This window comes from Apaloderma vittatum, unplaced genomic scaffold (assembly GCF_000703405.1).
Source record: "Apaloderma vittatum isolate BGI_N311 unplaced genomic scaffold, ASM70340v1 scaffold17727, whole genome shotgun sequence".
NCBI classification, from domain to species: domain Eukaryota; kingdom Metazoa; phylum Chordata; class Aves; order Trogoniformes; family Trogonidae; genus Apaloderma; species Apaloderma vittatum.
The window spans coordinates 44,101-66,331 of NW_009725903.1; the positions used below are offsets into that span (position 1 = coordinate 44,101).

Genomic DNA, 22,231 nt, shown 5'->3' on the forward strand with positions numbered 1-22,231 from the left:
TGGGGTGTTGCTGAGAAACACAGTTCCCCAGTATCTATCCTTCGAAATTTCTTTTTCTGGGGTTGAAAGGCAAATCATACACCAAGATATCACAGCTGGACTTTAACATCTGTTTCAGTAGGCCTGGGCAGCTCCTGTTAGTGCAATTGCAAAACACCTAAAGGGATACAGAAACAGCCTTGGAGGAGCCCATCAAGGGTTTATCTAACCTGTACAATGACTAGAGTGGTATCCAGAAGAAAAACAAAGGATTATAGATTTAGAGCAACTTTCTCCAGATCTCCTTATTTTGTCCGTTGGGCAAACAAGGGTTTTATCTGCATCTAAAGTAACCTCTATACTTAAATAAATCCTCTGGCAATCCACAGATAGACTATGCAGTGTCAGAGGCAGAGAGAAATAAGGATAAGGAATAGACTCTGGAAATAAATATTCTCATTGATTAAGCATGCATAAAATCTACTGACCCACCTCGTTTTAGGGAAATGGGAAGAGAAGGGTTAAACAGACGTCTTCTGGATTATATGTGAAATACAGTAGTTAGCAATCTCACCTGCCATGTCATTATTCAGGCTAGATGTTTGTAATGACCCGTTCTGCTCTTAGAAAACAATAATATAGGAGATTCAGTTAAAATAGTCCCATTTAAAGCTCACATTTTATATCACTCTTACTGCGAGATTTTAGTTCAGCCAACGCAGTTAGAGAATGAATCAATTTGTACGCTACATATTATGCAAGTGATTAGCTGTTTTTAAAAGGAAATGTTACTTTGCTCTGAAATTTGGCAAAAACCACATGGTTAGTCTTCACCTATTCTCTTAATGCTGGGGGAGGAGAAAGCTCTCTCTGTGACACAGCGATCAAGACAAGCTCTGATGCAGACAGCTGGCATAGCATTGAATTTCCTTCCTGCAGCACTTCTGCAGTAATAGCTGATGTAATTGTTCAAATTGTAAAAAACACAGGAAAACATGGTGCTTTTCTCACCCACGTGTAGCTACCTTCTATTCATCAAAAGTAATTATTGCTTTGCTACCGTAAATGTGATTTATACGTTACATGCCCCTGTGAACCTCAATAATGGCAATCTTACAGTCTGAAAAGAATTGAATTACAGAGCGCAGGGGTGGGTTACATAGATTCAGTCCAGCTACCTCCACAGAAGTCCATTTTAATCTGCTTGTTATCTTTCTTTGCAGAGGAAACTAGTTATTAAACTCTGGAGCAGTTGGCATTTGTTCTATCTCTTACCTCAAGTGATGTCTTTCTGTTAGCTGCAAACTGTGGCAAGGATGAACCTGAGAAAGTTAACACAGGATATACACTCCAGCAAAATGGGGGGTTTGGGGTTTTTTTCACATGCAACACATGGTTGCATTTGTATTTCTGTTTTTACAAAGTACAAAGGATGTCACGTCTCATCTATATCTCAGTTTTTGCACTGTTGGACAGCATTGGAGATCCAAATCTGAATGAGAAATCAATATTTCTAGTCAAAAAATGCCCTAGTTTGACAGCAAGTGGTGAAAAAACACACATGATGGCAGCTGTTTTAAGGAACAAGAATCTCTCTCCTGCACCTAGGAAGAGTCATTGCCAGCCTTCATTAGTGTAAAACAGAGACTGGCTCAACTAAGAAAAGTGACAGAGTTTAGATCAGATATTTGACTGAAACTGATCCCTAAGGTCATCAATTCTTCCCAGCAGAGGTGCAGAACACGCATCCACAGGAGTTACCTTGCTTACCTAACTGAGTTACAATGAGGCACTACCTAGTCCTACACTAGAAAATACTGACATTCCTCTGCACAGATTCTTAGTTTCTTTCCAACACTTAACTCCTACCTTTAGTGTCATGATGGATATGTTATGTTCAGCATCTCTACTGTCTCCTTCTCCAGTAGAAATAAAGGTCTTTATATCAGTCCATCAGCAACTGATCAAACATAAGTTAGGCTCAGTACTTGGGTCTTTCCATCCCATTTTCTGAGAAGGCAGAAAACCAAAATATTTCTGTGCGATTCATTGACTGGGAAAGGGGGTTACAGGACTGCCCAGTACGTTAGGTTTTGTGATGCAGGAGCTGTGCCTCAGACTTATTTGCAATGGGTTGAAGCCCCAAGTAGATATATGGGTTTCCTGGGAAGGGTTAAGCATTTTGAAGTGTGACTCAAGAGAATTGGCACAGCAAATGGGGAAGAGAAATGCAAGACTTTAGCAGCTCTGAGAGAGGAATGGCTTTTAGTCCTCCACCATCAGCAGCAACATGTGAAGCAGCAATGAGACATCCAACTGCAATTTCTCCAAGTGGCTACGGATACTGAAATTGTTTGACGTAAACAGTTTCATCTGGAAATGCTGAAGATCCTTCTTTTCCCCTAATCCTACAGAGATGTTGGTGGCATTTTAAAGATAAGGGGGAAAACTGCTGTGAATCATATTGGTAGAGGGAATATTAAAAATATCTTACAACCTCAGCAGCTGCAGTAACCTTGAAGCTTTCAACAAAGTGGGACATGGACAAAGAAAGTGGCATTGGTTGTCTCTTGGATGGGATTGATTGTGTGGGACTATATCTTTACTATTTCCTTCCCATTTGTTTCCTTTGTCTGACACTTTCCAAGCACCCATTTTGTGCAGTGCCATAAATGAGAACAAAGGAGATGGAAGGGAATATAGACACTTCTAGTGGGATGGCAAGACAAAGCAGTGCCAAGATCTTCAGGCACCACATGACTCCTCAGCTCTGGTGGATGTGAAGGTGTCAGCATGGTGCACGTTATTATGCCTCATACAGAGACTGGTCCCTTAGGAGGCAGCCTGCAGCCAATATCAGTTGGGATGGACAAGTAAGGGACCTCAAGTTATTTGCATCTTGCCCCTCGGTGTTGCAGGTGGTCTATTCCTCCGTGGCCCACAAAAAAAAATATAACCTTTTCATTCAGAAGCTGGAGTCAAGGGACCCAGTAAAGCAGACCAGACTTTTCCTGAAAATTAATATTTAAATTTCAGAGACATGTAATTGATCTACATGGGAATGCACACTCCAAGAAAAAAAAATCAGAAGCACAACCTTACATGAGGGAACAGTTTCACTGGGCTAAATCACTATCTTTTGTCTATTTTGTGCAATTCTATGGTTGAAGTATTAGGGGCTAACAAATCTAAAAGCCCAAAGGTGGTACGGCTACCACAGCTCCATATTTTTGGCTCCAACCAGTAGTGAGGCTGAGCATGTATTCTCAATAGGCACACATGCACACTATATATATATATACATACATATATATATGTTTCAGCAGCACCAACAGCCTCATCCTCTTGCCCTCTTTAGTTGACCAGGATGAAAGCCTGTTATGGGAGAATGTACATACGTGTATACAGATGTATACATACACATTCTGGATTCCCCAGTAACTGACCTAAATACACAGTCTAACCATTGACTGCTTCTGGGTCCCCTGATCTCCCAGTTGCCTCATTCCAAGGCAGACACATGCATGCATGCATGCACAAACATGCAACTACCTGAAAGGAGGTTGTAACAAGGCAGGGGCTGGTATGTTCTCCCTAGTAGCAAGTGATAGGATAAAGGGAAATGGCCTTAAGTTGTACCAGGGAAGGTTCAGGTTGTATATTAGGAAGAATTTCTTTCAGTAGAAAGGGTTGTCAGGGATTGGAACAGCCTATCCCAGGAGATGGTTGAATCACCATCCCTGGTGGGGAGAGAGCAGGAAACAGGTAGATGTTGTGCTGAGGGACATGGTTTAGTGGTGTTGATAGGGCCAGGACAAAGGCTGGACTCAGTGATCTTGAAGGTCTCTTCCAACCAAAATTGTTCTATGATGTTAAATAGGTCTCTCCAGTGTAACTGGTCCAGTAACTTGACAGTGGTACCACAAGGTTTGTGGAAGAGGCATTGTCCCAAAGGGCGGTGCAGCTTGGAAGGGATGACAGAGGCCTGGATGTCCCCCAGAAGCTGGGACTAGACACAGAGAGAGCACTGTAATCCCAGGCAGTCCTCAGCAGTGATTCAGCAATGGGGGAGGCATAGCCTCAGAGGCCATGGATGGGTTTCTCACAATAACTGAGGGCAGCATCCTAGATTTTAATCAGATCTTGCATTGTGAACAGTGTGATTTGTTTACAGCCTGCCTGAGAGTCACTGTAGTGTCTTTAGCCAACATAAACAAAAAGGGGAAAAAAGGACACTGCAATATAACTGCATACATTGGCAAAGAGTACAGTGCCTTGACTTTATAACATCAGCATCAGCAGCTCTTCCAGGACTGACGTTTCTCCCAGAGGCTTGGAATAGGAATTACCTGAGGTGGCTTTGTAATACCAGCTGACTAGTGCCAACTTCTGAAGCGATGACTACTGTGTAACCACAGTCCTTGTACTGGCATTTCAGCTTTCTTCAGTTTGTTTCCTTTTCCCTCTCCTTCCAAATTCAAATACATATTGCTTGTCAGATTTCTTCTACAGGATGCCAGATCTCATGATACTGAAATAAATCGTTTGCATGAGCGCTAAGCAACAATGCTCCACCTTCCTTCTGCCATAGTCAGCCTCAGTCTCACAACTGTAGAGGAGGAATAAAAGTCTCTGTGTCAAATCTGTCCCAGCTGGTGACATGGCTTCAGATTCATATGCAATAAAGTTAATAGTGTCTTACTAAATTGCCATCTAGCAGCTGAACCATTAGTACTGTGTGTAGGCTTAGCTGAGGCAAGGATTTATCAGGCTACTGAGAAAGGCGCAGTTTCACTGTTGCTTCAAGTCAGCTTAACTTGGCACTTAGATTAAAAAGTAGAGTGAGTCCTCCTCACTAATTAGTGCTACCAGAGGTACTCACCTCTGTTCCTCCCTTGTGCTGCTACTGGTCATCATGCAAAAGAACAATGAATCATATCCATGATTTTATCTCACCTCAGCTAAACCAGACGAAAACAAATGAGATGTTTGGTTTTAACGCAAAACAGTTCCTTAATCCTGGATATGGCATGGTTGTGTAAATGCTTACAAGGAAAGTGAGGACAAGTAGGAAGTAGGCTGTGTCCTCTGTAGTGATACATGAGTGACCGTGAACCTTCACCATAAGGTGACTGTATTCCTCCCACTGGGGACACCTGTGGTGTCACACATGTTCCTGCTTGCATGGCAGAGGAATTCATGTAGAGGTATTGAACCCTTTTTTTTTCCCCTTTCCCTCTCTCCAGCTGTCCTTAATTGCAAGGTAAACCACACTGGATTAAACTTCTTGAAAACCGTCCTGAAGGGCCAGTTAGGTTTACCCAATGTGTCAGTGTGTCTGCAGTGGCTCAATACAGGGAAATCTTTGATAACAGATATTTAAGGTCTGGTTTCTTCTCCTACACTGCAGTTAATCAATCTGCTCACAACCATGGAGGCACACTGTTGGGAAACGATTCTTAGAAGAGATGTTTTTCAAAATGATAAAAAAAAGTCTTACTGTTTTACTCTACTTTTTCTAGGTTTTAAGATTTCCTTCCTTTTAGCAGCATCATTTTTCAGAGTGCACAATACTGTCAGGAACAGTATGAAGTTACCCAGCCCGTATACAGCAGTGCTCTTATATTCTGCTTGATATTTCCCACTGGCAACATAAACCCATTTATTTCTTGACTCATCCTTTCATTAGCTATAATCCCATTGCATATATTATTTATAGAATTATATGAATTCAGAAATATATATTGGTGGACTTTTTTTAATCATCCTCAAATCAATTTTATTTCCCCCTCACACTCTTTAAACCAAGGTGGTTGCTTTTTTTATTTCAAATTAATTTTCCAGTAAGGCTCATTTAATTTCACTTTGTATAATCTGGTATATATGGAGCAGAACAAGGAAAATATTCAGGTCTATTTGTATGCAATTAAATTGAAGTAATATATCCATGTCTTTTATAGATGGCTTTAATTTTCTCTGTAAAAGCACCTTACAGCACTAAAAGTCTTTGTGAAAGCAAAGTATATTTTCCTTGTATGAAAATTTAAGCTACCAACACCAACAGGTAGGAGTCTTTATTACTTTTTGCCACATATCAGCTCTTTAGACATATCAGTGCTGGAACACAAAAGTATTAAGCTCATTAACAATTAAAGAGATCTGTATACAGATATAAAGCAAAAAATAAATAAATTTGAGGGTCCATGTTTTTCAATGGTATAACTTGACTCTGAGAGCTATCCCAGTCTCATAGGCACCAATTGGTCCCCTAGATGAGGTTTCACTCAAGCGCAGCATGTCTATTATGAACTTAGGCAAGCCATTTTTACTTTGTGCCCATTTTCTCTGAAAGAAAATGGGGCCTCTAACAATTCCTAAAAATTCTCTCCTATGCAGGAATAATATTGTTTGCCTTTATTGCTTTGTGGGAACCCTGACCAGATAACCTCAATTAGTTATTTCTGTACCAAGCACGTCAGAGGCTTTAAGTGATAGTGAATTTATCATTTCCCTCTATCAGTTTTTCTAATGTTTAAATACCAACATTGACCCTTATTATAGCCTAAATTTGTCTAAATCTATTCCATTCTACAATACTGAAATTCTATTTCTTACCACAAAATAATATCTTCATGGAGTGCTGATCATCATAATCTAGTAATTCTAAAACTTAAAATATTTACTTTAATAATACACCCACTACAAAATATTTTCTGCTTTGGAAGGGCATTACAGAGTGACTGAGCCTCTTTGAGCTCTATGTGTGAGACAAGGCATCTTTCAAAATTTAAATTATTCTCCTATCCCTTTCAGTTCCTTAGCCTCTTATTTGGGACACGCACTTTCGGCACCTTGATTTCTTCAAATGAAGCCTTCCAGAAGAAAACAGTCTTCTCTCTAATTTAGATACAATTATTTTTCAATCTGTCTAAGGCCTTTAAATAAAAGCCATCCCTTCCAAGTCACTTTTGCTTGCTGCTGAAGAAATGCAAAGGGCATTAGGACTATCAGGAGACTAATCACTATTTCATTTAGTTCATTTCCGTGTTTTAAATTTCTATTTCTTAAGTCCCGATTGCCTATGACACTTCTAGGCAAGAGTTGTCACCCTGGAGAATTTATGGTTTGTTTCTGCTAGATCCCAGATTAGGTTCTTCCCATTCCCTATTTCTAACTAAAATGCCCAATGACTTTTGGGCTTTTTCCTTCTTTCCTTTATCCTCCTGCCTCGTCTTCCCCACCATGCTCACATCCCATCCACTCTCTTCAGCTCTTCCAACATCTCCCAAGTGACGCTGTTCTAGCTGGGATTGCAATGCTAAAAAAGTCTTGGTCTCTGGAAAATATCACTCCTGCCTACACAAATAACTAATTATCTGCTTGCCCTCTTTGTCTACATGCTGAGGAAAGAAAGTAACCCACTGGACTGCTGTAGGAGTCTGACAGATTTCTCTCTCACTGCACAGTATTTTTGTCTGCACTGAAGAAATATGGTGACTATCACAGAGCTCTGACCTGACTCTATCTCTTTTTTGCCGTCTTTAGTCTGATTATATCAAGAAAGGGAGGTGACATGGAAGAAAATGGCCATTCAGATGACATTTAGTTGCTTTTTTAGGCTCTCAGGGGCAGGGGAGAACACAGAAGTTCCTATGAAGAGAACATAGTAGTGGTGGTTTACCACGAAAACTAACAGTTCTAGGGAGTTTGGGTCTGCCATGAACCTGACTTTTCTACCAGGAACTTGTGACCCCACAAAATGGACCTGCTAATTGGATCAGCATGTTGTCTCTCTGCATGTAGATTTATTTCTGCAGCTCTAAGCTCTCCCAAGTTTGCAGCTACTGAGCATAGCGTAGAAAACAAGTATATATTTTCAAGGTATTTTAAGGAAATAACTTGCAACATAGCTCCATTTAAGGGACAAAAAGCAAAACTTCTAGCAATGGTAAGCAGATCAGCATCTGATGATGAAAGCACTGTCACAGAAAGCACATGCCCATTATCAGATAAAGCAATGGTTTCTGCAGACCAAAGTATGTGAAAGAATTGTCAGACGATCCACTGTAGCTGTTCAAACGCGTTCTCTTTGCCTACAGGAAAGAGTAGCACCACATGAAGGAGAACTCATTTGATGCAAACTGTCTTAAATGTAGCCAAGCACAGAGAAAGTCCCTTATCTGAGGAAAAAATAAAACCCTACAATGTGTAGTTCAGTAGTCACAGTACTCTGAAACAAAAGACAGAAGACTATTTTCTCCAGATATATTGCTTTTTTCGGCCCAAGTCTTTCCAGCTAAGACAAGTCCCCAAGGATGAGAACACTGTGCCAATGTCTCTACGTGGTTAATAACAACAGCCATAGGCTACTTCAGAATTTCGCTTTTCTTTAAAAATGTGCGAAGGTGGGTCAAAGCCTCTGTGGGGAGTCACAAAGTGTAAGTCCTGATATGAAATGGCTTAAGATATCCAACAAGAACTACTTGTACTTCACAACAGAGATCTAGCTTAAGCTGTACCCTCTCCACAGATTTTCTCTCCAGGTGGATACAGCTGAAAAGTTTCTTTTTCCAGTCAGCTGGGAAACCTTTATTGAAAGGCAAGAGTAAGGTTCCTTCTTTCATATTGTTTCTTACACAATATGAGTAAGGAAGTAAAATGGCAGTGCCGCTCTTATTAAAAGGAGAAATACAAACAGATGAGGATGTAAAAAAACTTCAAACTGCTGATACATTAAATCTGTCAGTTTTCTCCGGCAAAAGAAGATAAACATGAAGATCCTCATGAAAATACAGAGTATCATGCACTATCTTGCCAAGAAAAAATACTCTTTTGAGCCCATCTTACTGAACAAGCTGGGAACGAGACTTTAAGCGGAAAGAATAAATGCAAATTCACCCAGTTGCTTTATTAGCCAGCAGAATATGATCCTAGTCTTTCAAAGTGTGTAAAGAAAGAAAGAAAGAAAAGAGCAAAATAAATGCACAGAGCCAGCTATTCTAAAAGGAGTAACGGAAAATTGACTCTTAAAACCTGAACAGATGTGTCTGAGATTTCTGCAGTGGCATAGATATGTTCAATGAAATAGACTTCAGTAAACCCTGTATCATTGTATGCTGGCTAAAGGAGAGAACTGTTCATAAACAACTCAATGAATTGTGCAGCATATCTTATGCATCAGCACAACTCATGAGTAATTACAGGCATACAATTGTGTCTAAATCCGAAGATCAGCTGCAAGGGCTGACAATTCAATGCTCCTGCTACTGCTAAGAAAGCTTGATACCTGATGTGGGAACCACACTGCAAACGAAGGAATCCAAAAGTGCATATGTTCATTTCCATGGAAATGCTTTGCATTTGCATTCTGCTTGAAAGATTACTGGCCTAAGGATTCTTCTTGAAACTGCTTAGGAAATGACAACATTTAAGTCGTTCAGAGAGGATTTCAGGGTGTGACAGATGAAGTTATTTCAGGTGAATGACGACTTCTCGCTCTGAACCTTGTGCTTATCAGCCCTCCAGTTTTTCAGAATGTCGCTGCTCAGCATTTTCCAAGGAACAAGCCTCAAGAAGTACCTCAGATTGAGTGTTTAAATACTAGGGCATGGATCATCACCAGACTTTGCACGCCTGATCTGAGTCCTATCTCCGCATTCATCTTAAAATATTACCATGTCCCCATAACCAAAGAATCTCTGTACCTCCTGCAGCCCCATGCTGCAGAAAAGAGCTGTCTCAGCTCCCATCTACAACTGCCAGGAAAACACAGCACAGATAGCCAAGGTGCCTTGCGCGAGACACAAGTAAAAGCCAGGCAGTCAAAGGGTTGGAGTCAAACACACACCCCTAACTCCTTCAAGAGAAACTAATGTCCTGGTTTCCTTTATATTCTATGTCTTTTTTTAATGGTTGATGAATTACTCTATGCCATTTTCCAGAGATGTAGTCTGATTAGAATTTCTGTTCAAACGTTCTTGTGACAACTGCAGCTGAAGCCTCGATATCATTGTTTAAATATATCCATCTGAAAGCTTCAGCTGTGCGTTATTATTCTCACAAGAGTTTTTCTAGACAGGACTGATGAAATTAACTGAAGATGAGAGCCACAAATGAAGATTTTAATAAAGATAAATACCTGCATTGTTAATGGTTGACAAGATGTATGAACATAGCGGTGCTTTCATCAGTTAAATCTTTCGATCCTAGAAAAAGAACCAAGGCTTTTGCCCAGGCTCTATTTTGATGAGTGTGAGAGGGCTTTAATTTGGTGAGGTAAGCAGAGTGTTTCTCAACATTTCTGTCCAAAGATAGGAGGTAAAATTCCATCAGCAGAATCCCTGGATGCGCTGCAGAGATTCTGATATTGCCGAGCGCTAGCATTTAGAGTCTGTTTCTGAGACAACCTGAGTCTCTAAACAGATGGTTATTAATTAGAAGATAGTGAGGACAGTAGCTAGAGTCAGAGAGGAGCAATTGTTGAACCAATTAAAGTACAATCTACAGGTCTCTTCAGACCATCTCCATCCCTCATAACTGGTGAATGAATACAGTGATTCTTCCCTGAGCTTGATGCTGATTCTTACAGCATCTTCCCACCTTTCCTATTCCAACCTGGCATATCCAGGTGTGGATAACAGCTCGTATTGAGTTTACATGGCAAGGTTTTAGTAGCCAGGGGCTGCTTAGGTATTTCCTTGGTGATGTTGAATCAACCATGGTGTAGCCATATTGTAATGCAAGTGTGAAAACCCCTGGTAACAGTGAAGAGAAACTAAAGGAAGGGGAAGAGGTCTGAGTGGCTGGCAACAAGACCATCCAAAACCAACCACAAATGTTTCTGAGAGTGCAAAGGAAGGGCTGAGATCTTTAATCTTTTCTCTCTATCCTTCACAACCATGTGAATTACTGAGCAGAATTTGTGGAATTTAAAAGCATATTCAGCCTATTGTAGGCTTGCACAGGAACTCAGCACTAAAGTGGCTAGCCCCAAATGGTTTGGAAAAGTACATGCACATGGAGACAAGTCATTACATGTCACTGTGTCCCCAGGATTCATAAAAAAAAAGCATAAACACTTTTCTTTAATCTTCAGGAAGAAAATTTCTGCCAATTTTCACCATGAATTGATATGTTTTTTCTTTTACAGCATTTTTGAGCGATGGTTAAGAAGACACAGGCCCATGCTAGAAGTTTACCCAGCTGCTAATGCACCCATTGGTCACAACCGAGAAAATTACATGGTCCCCTTTATCCCTCTTTACAGAAATGGAGAATTTTTTAAACTCTCAAGAGAGCTGGGATATGACTACGAGTATCTGCAAGAACCAGGTAACATTACAATTTTGGGTAAATGTCAGATTTGTTGCCTATAACCTGGAATATGTCTGTAAAATGAGGAAATATTAATGCTTTTATTCCAGATTTTTCCCTGGTCATAGTCCCAAAATGTACCTGCTTGTTTTCACATTTCTGGTCTCACGTAGAGTCAGCATGATACCATAAGAAAAGCTCCAGTCAAAAATCCGTCACTAATATTAATGTTATCTATCCCAGATAGCATTTGAGGAGTCTGAAGTGCATATCTTATGAGGAGTGGCTGAGGGAAGTGTGATTGTTTAGTCTGGAGGAGGCTCAGGGGAGACCTTATTCCTTTTTACAACTACGTGAAAGGAGGTTGTAGTGAGATGGCTATTGGTCTCTTCTTCCAAGTAACTAGCAATAGGATGAGAGGAAGGGGGCTGAAATTACACCAGGGGAGGTTTAGATTGGATATTAGGAAAATGTATTCACTGAAAGAGTAGTAAGGCATTGGAACAGGCTGCCCAGGGAAGTGATAGAGTCACCATCCCTAGAGGTGTTCAAAAAATGTGTAGATGTAGCACTTCAGGAGATGGTTTAATGGTCATTGTAGTGTTGTGTTGACAGTTGAATTTGATGATCTTAGAGGTTTTTTCCAGCCTCAGTGACTCTATGGTTCTAGCCTACTAAGAGCTGAAGCTGACCCAAATGACCAGCTCGTGATCAGAACTGGGGAGAAAAAGTGCTGGATTTTAAATCTCCCATTTGTTCAGCTCAGCTTTTACAGTGCAATACAACTGAGATCCAGTGGGATTTTCTGATTGCTAGACATGGTTTAAAGGAGGACACAGGAAAAGCTGTCTTTCTGGTTTACAGATGTAATTTGATCTCTTAAATGTCCAGAGTAAAATTCACCTCAGTACCAAAGGCCAGTACAAGGTCTGTGCAGCACTTAAAGCAGTGTTCCATTGACTTGGATGAGGCTTTGAGCAAGCTGGTCTAGCAGAAGGCGTCCCTGCCCATGGCAGGGGAGTTGGAACTAGAGGATCTTTAAGGTCCCTTCCAAACCAAACCATCCTACAACTCTATGACTGTGTTCTTGCCCTATGGTTATTTTTACAAACCTCAACAGGATCATTCACAATGCTCATTTTGATCAGGCAAAATAATTTTGCTCAGTTTAGTGATGGTTTTGACTTGTGTTGCTGTTCAGAGGTAGTTTTGGCTTGGGCCTCTTTCCTATCCTCACATGCAAGGAGGACAGAGGCCCTTGGGGCTGCAACTGCTGGGGAGCCTCAGGTAGGTCAGGTCTCATGCTCAAAGTAATGGACCTCGTAACATCACCTGAGTAGTATGGATTTCCTTACTGTCTAAGGGAAGGGGTAAATTCTGTTAAAAATATGTTGCCTGGAACTGAGGATAACTCAGATATCTTGACTTGATCCATTATAAAACGGGGCCATTGGAATGATGAGACATGTTTTACATTCACCACCACCAAAAGCTCCCCGGAATGTGGGCTGCAGTTACCCTTGCAAAACACTCGCCACTGAACAGGGAGGTTACTGGGCACATTTGTTTTGCCTGTTTGAGACAGAAAACTTTCTGTGAACACAGCTCTTCAGTTAGAAGGTAATTAGAAACTGAACATCAATAACTATATAGCAAAAGCACCAGGGAGGTTTTAGTGATGCTGGCATTCTCATAGCTTGCTCTTTGTATTTACCAAAACAATACTGGTTCTCAGGGCATCCCTGCATTTCCAACAGAGCTTGCTTACTAATGGGGGTGTACAGTTTCTGCATACTTGATAAACTGTCCAATTATGGATTTAGCTTGTTCATTCACTTCTCAGGTAAAATCTAGCTTGATTCACAGTCATCCAGAAAATGTGGTTTTGACTATTTTAATCTGCAATTCTCCTGTATAACTGTTAAAGCTGTTTTAGTGCTACAACCAGAAGACAGAATTCAATATTTCTTATAATATTTCATAAACAATTTGGTCAACCCCAAGTATTTAGGCAGAAAATAGTCTAATAAATGCTTCAAATATAATATCAAAATCAAATATATTGGTTTTAATAGTAGTAATTTTGTCTCTTTATTCATGTTGCCATAATTTAATTCCTGATCAAGACCAGAAATATTTACATAGTTTTAATTAAAGCCACTAGTTTCTTAAAACCACATTATTTTTAGAATTACATCACTAAAAATAGTACTAAATACCACGATTTTCAGAAATACCAAGTCCTGAATTGATACTGCAAAAGGAAGCAACTTGTAAACTATTTACCATTAAAAATTTTCTTCTGTTGCCTCCTGGCCTCTTCCCTTTTCCTGGGGCAGTACACAGTCCTCAGAAAATGGAATTCATATTAAATTCCACCCACGTTCTTAACACAGAGGTAAGGAAAGTAGTTCCTTAATTATTTTGAAAGATCAACACAAAGAGTGAAAATCAACCTCATTTAGAAAGCCCAGATAATCCTCAGATGTCACTCAACCCCTTGTTAATCCCACTAAGAAGAAAGCTTGAGCTGTTTCTTATCCAAAGGGAAGGGTAACAAATGGAAAATGGCTGGAATCTGAAAATGCAGACACAGACTTCTCTCGGTACTCTAAACCCAGACTTCTCTCCAGATAGGAAGACTGGAGTCCTGTTCAGAGGAACGCAGGAGTAAATGGGAATTTCTTGGTAGAGAGGCTGAAGCAGGAGAGCCTGCTAACCCTCCATGAAAGCTCCCGTGTACTCAAGGGAGAAGAGGAATTCTGTGTTTGGCAGGCAGGAGTTACTAGACAAATAGGAAAAAGTTACAAAGGAAAAAAAAAATCACAGCAGTGAAGATCCGGGTGGTCAGGGAGAAAATTTCTGCAGATCTTCCAGAGGAGGAAGAAAGGAGGAAGAAAGACAGAAGAAGAAGACAGGACAGAGTGAGGGATAAGCACACAAGAATTAGCTGGAGGAAAACATCAAGGGCTGCAGTTCTGAGTTACAGCACCAGTAACTTGGTAGAGATGAAGCAGTACTACACAGAGCATGATGAGGCTTGTTACAAGAAATAAAACTTTGAATGAATCCAATGACAAAATGGCATTTTAATGCCAAATTATGTTGTTGCTGCTCCCCGGAGGAAAAACTGATTCCTGGAGCCTTGCTTTCCCCTGAAAAACAAATCAGTGTGTGACAGTATATGGCTATTTTAATTGTAGCTTCATTTATTTTGATACATACGACAGCGCTGAAGCAGAAGTGGTCCCAGTGTTTGTGGAAAACCATCCCTCAGGAATCAAAGACATGTGGCAGAGTCTAGTTACTGGGAGCTGATCTGAGCAGGAACTGGAGCAGACACACAGCTTTCCTTGACATGAGCATCACGAACTGCAAAACCACCACAGCCTGCATGGCTTGCTGAAAAGGAACATTTGTTAGCATCAATAAAAAACATTTGGAAGGCTAACGGCACCACCTTGTAATAGGTGTCATAACAATTTTCTATGGCAAGAGCTATTCTGAGCACTTATATTTCAGGGCCTGGACTAAGTATTTTTTATTTTTTTTTTCCCCAGAAATAGAAACAGATAAATCCATAGATATAGACTTGACTTTTTCCCAGAAAATCTCCTTCTCTCAGTGGGAAGAATTTGATGACATGTGTAGCTGTGTGACTCTTTTTTTTGTTTTTCTTTTGAAAAGCAGATAGCTACCAATTATAATTATAAATTCAGGATTCTAACCATCAGTTGCAATTTTTGGACAACTTAACTATCTTTGATACCCAGGGCAAAGTAAGGGATAAGAGAGTTGTGATGTGGATGTGCTGCAGGAGAGCTCAGATCCTGAGTCTGACTGAAGCTCATTTTCTGACTCTTCAGCATGTTGGTTGCAAACTCACACCAGGCTAGTAGAAAATGTGGTAGCTGGCAAATATGTTACCACTATGGAGGGGCTCTGCTGAGTCTCCAAACTCAGGAGCACACACCAGTGGCCATAATGCGAACAGGTGACGTTAGGCATGTAAAAGCCCATGATAAAATAGTGACATGCCTAATAAAACGTGGATGCTGGGACAAGAGAAAGCAATGAAAGGCGGCAGTACTTCAGAAATGGACCCTTGGAAAGTGGCTTGCATTTATGAATTAAATAAAAGATGAGGAGAGAGTATTTTTTTCCCTGGGTTTTCTTCAGGCAGAGATAAGGAGGTATAGATTAGGGTTAATTAAAACAGGAGACAAACAAAGAAAACAGGATGCAGAAATCTATTGCTCAGAAAGAAGAGCATGAGCAGATATTTTGACAGTTATATAATGATGCTTAATGGAGGAACAGAAATCGTGGATTTTAAAAAATGGATTGTTTTTTGTAGGAAGCTATCTTTGGGTGAGTTATTAACACCCTAGCTGCATATAGTATGGTGATATCAGGTATCCTATAGCCAGATTTCAAGTCTTTTTTGGGAAATTTATATAAGCAAACTATGAAAGAGAGGTTATGAAGTACAAGTATAACTGAAGTTGTCAAACAAAAAGTAAATAGTATTGCTCTATAAATACATCCAGGAATATTTATCTCCTCTCAGTCATTCAAATTAATCGATTTTTGTCAGTAATCCACTCTGTGGATGTACCATCATTGCCAGCACATGGGCAGGACTCCACAGCAATGTTACTAGGCAGAAGTAACAACCAGAGAAACTTTGAGGATACTTGGGTGAATTTTGTGGGAGACATGGACTTTTTCATCACTGCAAAGACAAGTGGCGCTTCCTTAAGACAGACTGAGGAACTCTGTAACTTGATTCTGTCCTAGCTCATCCTTTTAGTTTTGATTGTGGAAGTCTCACTAGTATTTCTTTTGACCACCCAGAGGGACACAATCAGTGAACCATGCACATACAAGAAATGGCAGAAACCAAATAGAAAGAACTTGTTCACCAGGATGAGAGAAAAAATTGCAAGCTTGATCTAAAAAGACACGTTTGTGCCTCAAGGTTTGCTTTAAAATTTAATGACCATTAACTACTAATGTCTAGGAGCAGAAAAGTATGTCAGATGGAATAGCAAGACTGCAAACATCTCAGTGGGGCACACGTCAATAGATAAATGACAGGAAATTTGTGTAGTTTATTTCTTGGCTGGCCAGAGTTTTTATTTCTAATTTGTGGAATTAACCCTGGAAAAACTTTGCCATCCTGCGGTTTATATAGGAAGAATATCTTAAATACATGTATGTTCTTTCAAAAAAAATTAAATATTAAGGTGTTTCTTTATGTCCTTGGGATCCATTGTATCAGTAATGTAGGTTGACATTATCACAAAAAGATGCCCAGTGGTAATAAATTGGTCATAGCATGTTTGTTTTTCATTTATCATGGAAAGTCCACATTATTACCCTAAATGAAGAGACATACATTGCTTCACCTTAAAATTATGCTGTTATCCTCTCAGTGACTTTCAGCAACCCACACAAAAGGGACTCTCTGGTTTTGTTAAATCCCATTTAAAAAGAATGATCTGATGTATTAAGAGTAAGATATGATTTGTTGCTGTTACCTAGAGAAAACATTCTCTTTGAGAAGAAAGAGTATGTCAAGAATTGAGTGCTAAGACCATGGCTGAGGCTAATCACTGCTATTTCCTATGAGAAAGAGCAAGATGAGGAGTTATTACTGGTATTAATCACTAATCAGAGGGTAGATATCAGATACCATCCGACCTTGTTTCCTCTTGATTTGTCACGAACTTACTGCCTGAAAGGGCAGTTTTAATTGATGTTCAGGGCAGCTACCAGAGAGGCTTATTATTTAACTCTAAACACTGATGTGAAAGGAATGGAACTGGCATTGGTTAACATCTCCCACAAAGCAGCTATGGGTCATCTTTGCCATTGTCCCCCCCAGCCCCTCAACTCCATTGACATGTTCCCCAGGTTGTCATCAGCACAGTTGTTGCACACTTGAGCCTTGCACAGTTAGAGATTAAAGAATTATGGTAATGGAATATTTGAAATCCAAGTTTTCATGATTTTGGCTGGGCAGCCAGTCCAGCCATAGGTAATGTCTTGTGTTAGTGTCACAGATTAGCAGATTATAGGGTGCCCTGGGAGGCTCCAGCCTCTGATACCCAACAGTTGCCATGGCAACTTTATGATAGTCATGCCAAATGCCTGGCAAAAAGAAACAGGCAGTAGATGCCAGGAGGTGGCTCTTGATTTTGCACTAATTACAGAAACTATACAGACTGAGGCTGAAAGCAAGAGAAGAATATGTTTGATGGATTATCAGGATATAATAAAATAGACTAATCCCTTCTGAAAGGGGCTGCTGCAAAATGTGACATCTCATCATCTCAAAGTCCTGTTCTGTTTCCCTAGGAAGAAAATAGCTCAGACTTCCAAGTAATATTGATGGAGGGGAAAGATGGTTCAAGGACAAAGTATGAATGTAAGGTATAGCTTGGAAAACCTTCATATCCCAGATAAATTCTGCAAGGGAGAGAATTTTGTGATAATTCTATTTTCTGTAACATTAAAACAGTATAACGTTCCTATTTTGTATCAGTTTTCTTTTATCATATGCATACTCCAGTTTAAAAAGCCAGATTGTTTCCAGTTTAGACATTTGCAATATAAACATAAAAGAGATGAGTTAAAAAAACATTGGAGTTGCAAAGTCAAGTACACAAAGTTAAAAAGTTCCAGCATTAAAGCTGTCCATATATCTGTAATTTACCCTCCACTGCTACATGTATGCATATTTTTAATTGCGTGCTGTTGTTTCCCAGATCCCCATCTCATTCTCTACACAGCATAGACAGCATTCCATTAAGAATCGGATGTCCAATTCTTTTCACTTTTGATTTTCATTTTCTCAGTTAAGCAGTGTGTAGCCTAATATATGATTTATTGCACACTTTTAAAATGCTTTCCTGAAGATGTTTCCTCTAACACTTTTCTTTAGTGTCAGTAACGATAGCAGATGAGTCAGGAAGAAATATTAATTTATATTCACAATACAAAGGAATCAGTGAATGGTACTATCCTCATTCGACAGATGAAAAATGAAGGATTAAAGACATAATGTTCCTCATACCCAGAGGTTTGTGGAGTTCACTCTGAAACATCAAAAGCCTATTTGTTTTTGTAATTCTTAGTGTTATATAGCATTTATATGTCTAACGAGGTCAGAAGCAGAAGACTGAACACGCAGATTCTTGCAAACACAATCGGAATACAAAGTTGGACTAAATGGGAAGCAAGGACCAGAGAAATAGCAACCAAACATTCCTCAATGTGAAGCTGAGTTGTAGGGACAAACAAAATACATTCAATTTAAACTCAGACTAAATTGGAATTACATCTCCTAAAATGATTCAGACATCAAGCGTGAAGGATACCCTAACTTTAAAGGTGCTGCAGAACGACAGCATCTTCTCAGAGCAGAGTGCACGTAGCAGCATATGCTCAGAAACACCACAATCCAAGAAGGTAGCTGAGATTACTTTTCTCAGCACCAGTGAAAATGCAAGATGCCAAGAAGACATTTATAGCCTTCATGGGGGGTATATCACACTAAATATGGTTGAATACATCTAAATTAGTCCAGATGCAAAAACGCTATTCAGAAATAAACCACCATAGGGGGGCTCACAGAAGTTGTCCAGAGAGGTTCCTTTTCCCCCACTAATAGCTAGTAATTACAGAGAATAATAATAATTACAGCTTGTAATTGGGAGATGTGGACTCCAAACCTTCCTTAGCCCAAGGAGACAAGTATTCTCATTTCTCAAATTCAAACCAACAGGTTGTTTGGCGCATTGTGAAGAGGTCACTTTCCAACCTCTATCATGAAGTGAGAGCCCTGTATTGGCAGGATTTTCATAACTCATTACACCATAGTGAGAAAAACAGAGACACAGACACACAGATAGATTCCACAAAGCAAGAAGGCAGCTGATTATCTAATCAGGGAGAAGCTGCCCCGGATTCACCAAAGAAAGAGGACTCCAATTCTTCCTTCAAGGGTTTTTTTTGTGAGTGACCAGAGAATAGTCTACAGCATCTCTCCTCATACGAGAACTATCAAATGAAATAAGCAGGTGGCAGGTTCTAAATCAGTGAAAGGAAGCTCTTAACTTTTCACCCAACATGTAGTTAAGGCAAGGATCAGCTTGCTGCAAGAAATTGAGAAAAAAGTTCAAAGAGCCACTAAAAAAACTGATGAAAGGGAAAAAAAATCCTCCAGTAATTATTATATACAATGACACCACGTCTGGTTCAAGAAATCCCTGAGCTGCAAGTTGTTGGAGGTTGGGTAAGTATTTTGTGAAAGGATCATAATGGGCTTGACCTGTACTTAAACTTTTCCCAGTGCTCTGCTTCAGTTATTGTTGCCAAGAGGATGCTGAACTAGCAGGACCTTTGGCCTTACTGTATCAAACTTCTTGGGTTGTAGCCTCACAGTTTTGACAAAATCATAAAGGGCATGGCTCCTGTCTGTTTAAAACCATTTGTGACCTGCAGACAATTTCTACCAATGTAGCTTCTTTTTTTCATTCAGCCTTCCAGTACTATCCATTATACAACATCTGTAAACTGACAATACAGCATATCATGTAAAAGGACGTTTATTTCTCCCTTTTTTTATTTGCTTTGTTCCAGCACTTGATTCTTTCCAGGATTTTTTAATGCCCTACCTGGAGCGAGCCCGTGAGATCTGGGGTTGGTTGGTCGGAGCAGCTGTGATTGGAGGCGTAGTCACCGCTGTGCTCACAGGGCTCATTCTCTCCTGCCGGAAGAAAAGAAGAGGAACTTCTTCAGAGATTCAACCCTTACTTGTAGAAAGTGAAGATTACAACAATATATCTTATCAGTCCAATTTCTAGAGGCCTCCAGTATCTTGGTAATGTTGTTAGGGTGCTAATCAAACATGCAGTGTTTGATTCATGTTTACAAATACTTTGTTGAGGTATGCTGCATAAGCAGGCTGGATAGTCTTGCTCCTCATGCCTCTTGTAACCTCCAGTGTCGTAGTATCTTACCTGATCCACTTCTACAAAAATCTCCCAGATCCAGCATAAGTTATCACACACCCAAAGAACACCATGTATTTCCTATGCTTGATTAAATAATGCTCCTAAAAAAAAAGACCGGCTCTTGTGTTGGTGTCTTTAACATATAGTTTTCTGATCTTCTTTCTGCTCTTTTAGAACTATGGGCTTCAGTCTTGAACTTCAACTCATGTGATTGGTGCATGGATTTAGGGAGAGGTGCCTGAGTGCACCATTGGTGCTACATTCACTCTGTGTTTGAATATAAGAGCAGAAAGTGCCTTTAGTTTAGTGAATAAAATAAGTGGCATCTCTCAGCAGAGCGAGTGATACATAGAGATATTTTTTTATAGGATAGAAATCATCATAGAATCATAGAATGGCATAGGCTGGAAGGGACCTTAGAGATCATTTAATCCAACCTCCCTGTTTTGGGCAGGGACGCCACCTGTCGACTAAATCTGGCAACACATGGGGACCGAGCGGGAATGTTTTCCCTTCAGCTCCTGTGATGTCCTGTTTGTTCTTGACTGATTGCCATCAGCATCAAAAAAAAAGAGGCTCACAGGAACCACTTCTCACTTGTCTCAAATGGTCCAAGTAATCATCTTCTACACCATCTTGCATTGATATAGTGACTCTAACTGGCTTTTCATAGTTCCAAAGCCCACCTCCAGCCAAAAGCATAAATTCACATCTGACTCAAAATGATCTATACTGTTAGTCTAGTTCAGAGGATTCCCATCACTTTTTGGTGTTATTTAAAAAAATTAAGAGAATATGGCAAGGACCATGCCTTTGGTGCTGGAGAGACCTGCTGCACCAATGGCGATGCTGACATCGGGGTTTATTTCAGGTATTCAAGATAGTTTGTGGTTAAAGTGATAGGGTCAGCTTTGGGAACTGCCGACAACGGCACCCTGAAGACCGCAAGGAACCACATGTGAGCAGGTTCAGGGGGCTATGAGAATGCTGAGGGAGGGAAGGTCAGTGAGAAGGAAGGGATGACACTGCATCATTTGAAAATGGGGGAAACATACTTTGGCCATTGCTCTGAGCGATCTTTCCTAGACAGTAAATGGCACGGGACCTCTCAAGTAAACTATTTTCACTCCGATAGTTTTCAACTGCCCAATTCCATGGATTCATTTCCATTTCAGGGCAGATGCACTGGAATTGTCTTCTGACCTACAGAAATTACAGCTCTTTACAGAGCAGAAGAGACACACAACTGTAAGGGGCTGGTGTGTCCATTGAGAACGGTCCACTTAGAGCAGATGTTTCTGTAGGAGATATCCTTCTGTGACTCTTCACATCAAAGCGTTAATATTGCTCCCCTGATGTGGAAATCTTACTTTCAAGGAGCATACAATGACATTTGCAGTCTCCCAGCTATCCTTGACTGAAAACTAATAGTCACTAAAGAAGGCAAAATGGAAGGTGGGAATAAAAATACCAGTGTATTCCACTAGTAATAGAAGGAAAGGTCTACACCCTCATATCCAACTCCATCCCATCCCCAGAAGCTAAGTGACTGACCAGTGTCTACTGATCTGCTCTGTTGCCCTGATCAAGGAAGACATGGACTAAAATTGCCTCCAGCTCAGCAAAGCACAAGCCTTTTCCTGGATTAAATTGTTCTCACATATGAAAGACACTGGTCTCAAAACCAAAAGAGCTACCTTTTGGCCTGTCTTCTTAGATAGTAGTTCATGAAAGCTCTTCAATATCTCAGAAAGTATTAAAAAGAAATACAATGCATGGGATTTTCCAGGTTTCTGGGCACTGGAGCATAGGCAAGAGGAAAGGAATTATAGTATTTCAAGTGATCAGTTCAGTCAATATTCGTCAATATTCTATTGGTAAAAATAAATACTAGCTGCAGAGGAAACCCACCTATA

At 40.1% G+C, this 22,231-nt stretch overlaps 1 protein-coding gene across 1 annotated transcript in view; it reads left to right on the plus strand.

Moving 5' to 3' along the window:
- TYR (tyrosinase) overlaps positions 1-20,418 on the plus strand; it is a 51,076-nt gene extending 30,658 nt beyond the window's left edge. The window contains exons 4-5 of the mRNA XM_009873098.1: positions 11,129-11,310; positions 19,942-20,418. Of these exons, the coding sequence (XP_009871400.1) occupies positions 11,129-11,310; positions 19,942-20,165 (406 nt within the window). The 3' untranslated portion in view covers positions 20,166-20,418. The remainder of the gene's footprint in view (positions 1-11,128; positions 11,311-19,941) is intronic.
- Positions 20,419-22,231: the final 1,813 nt, after the last annotated feature.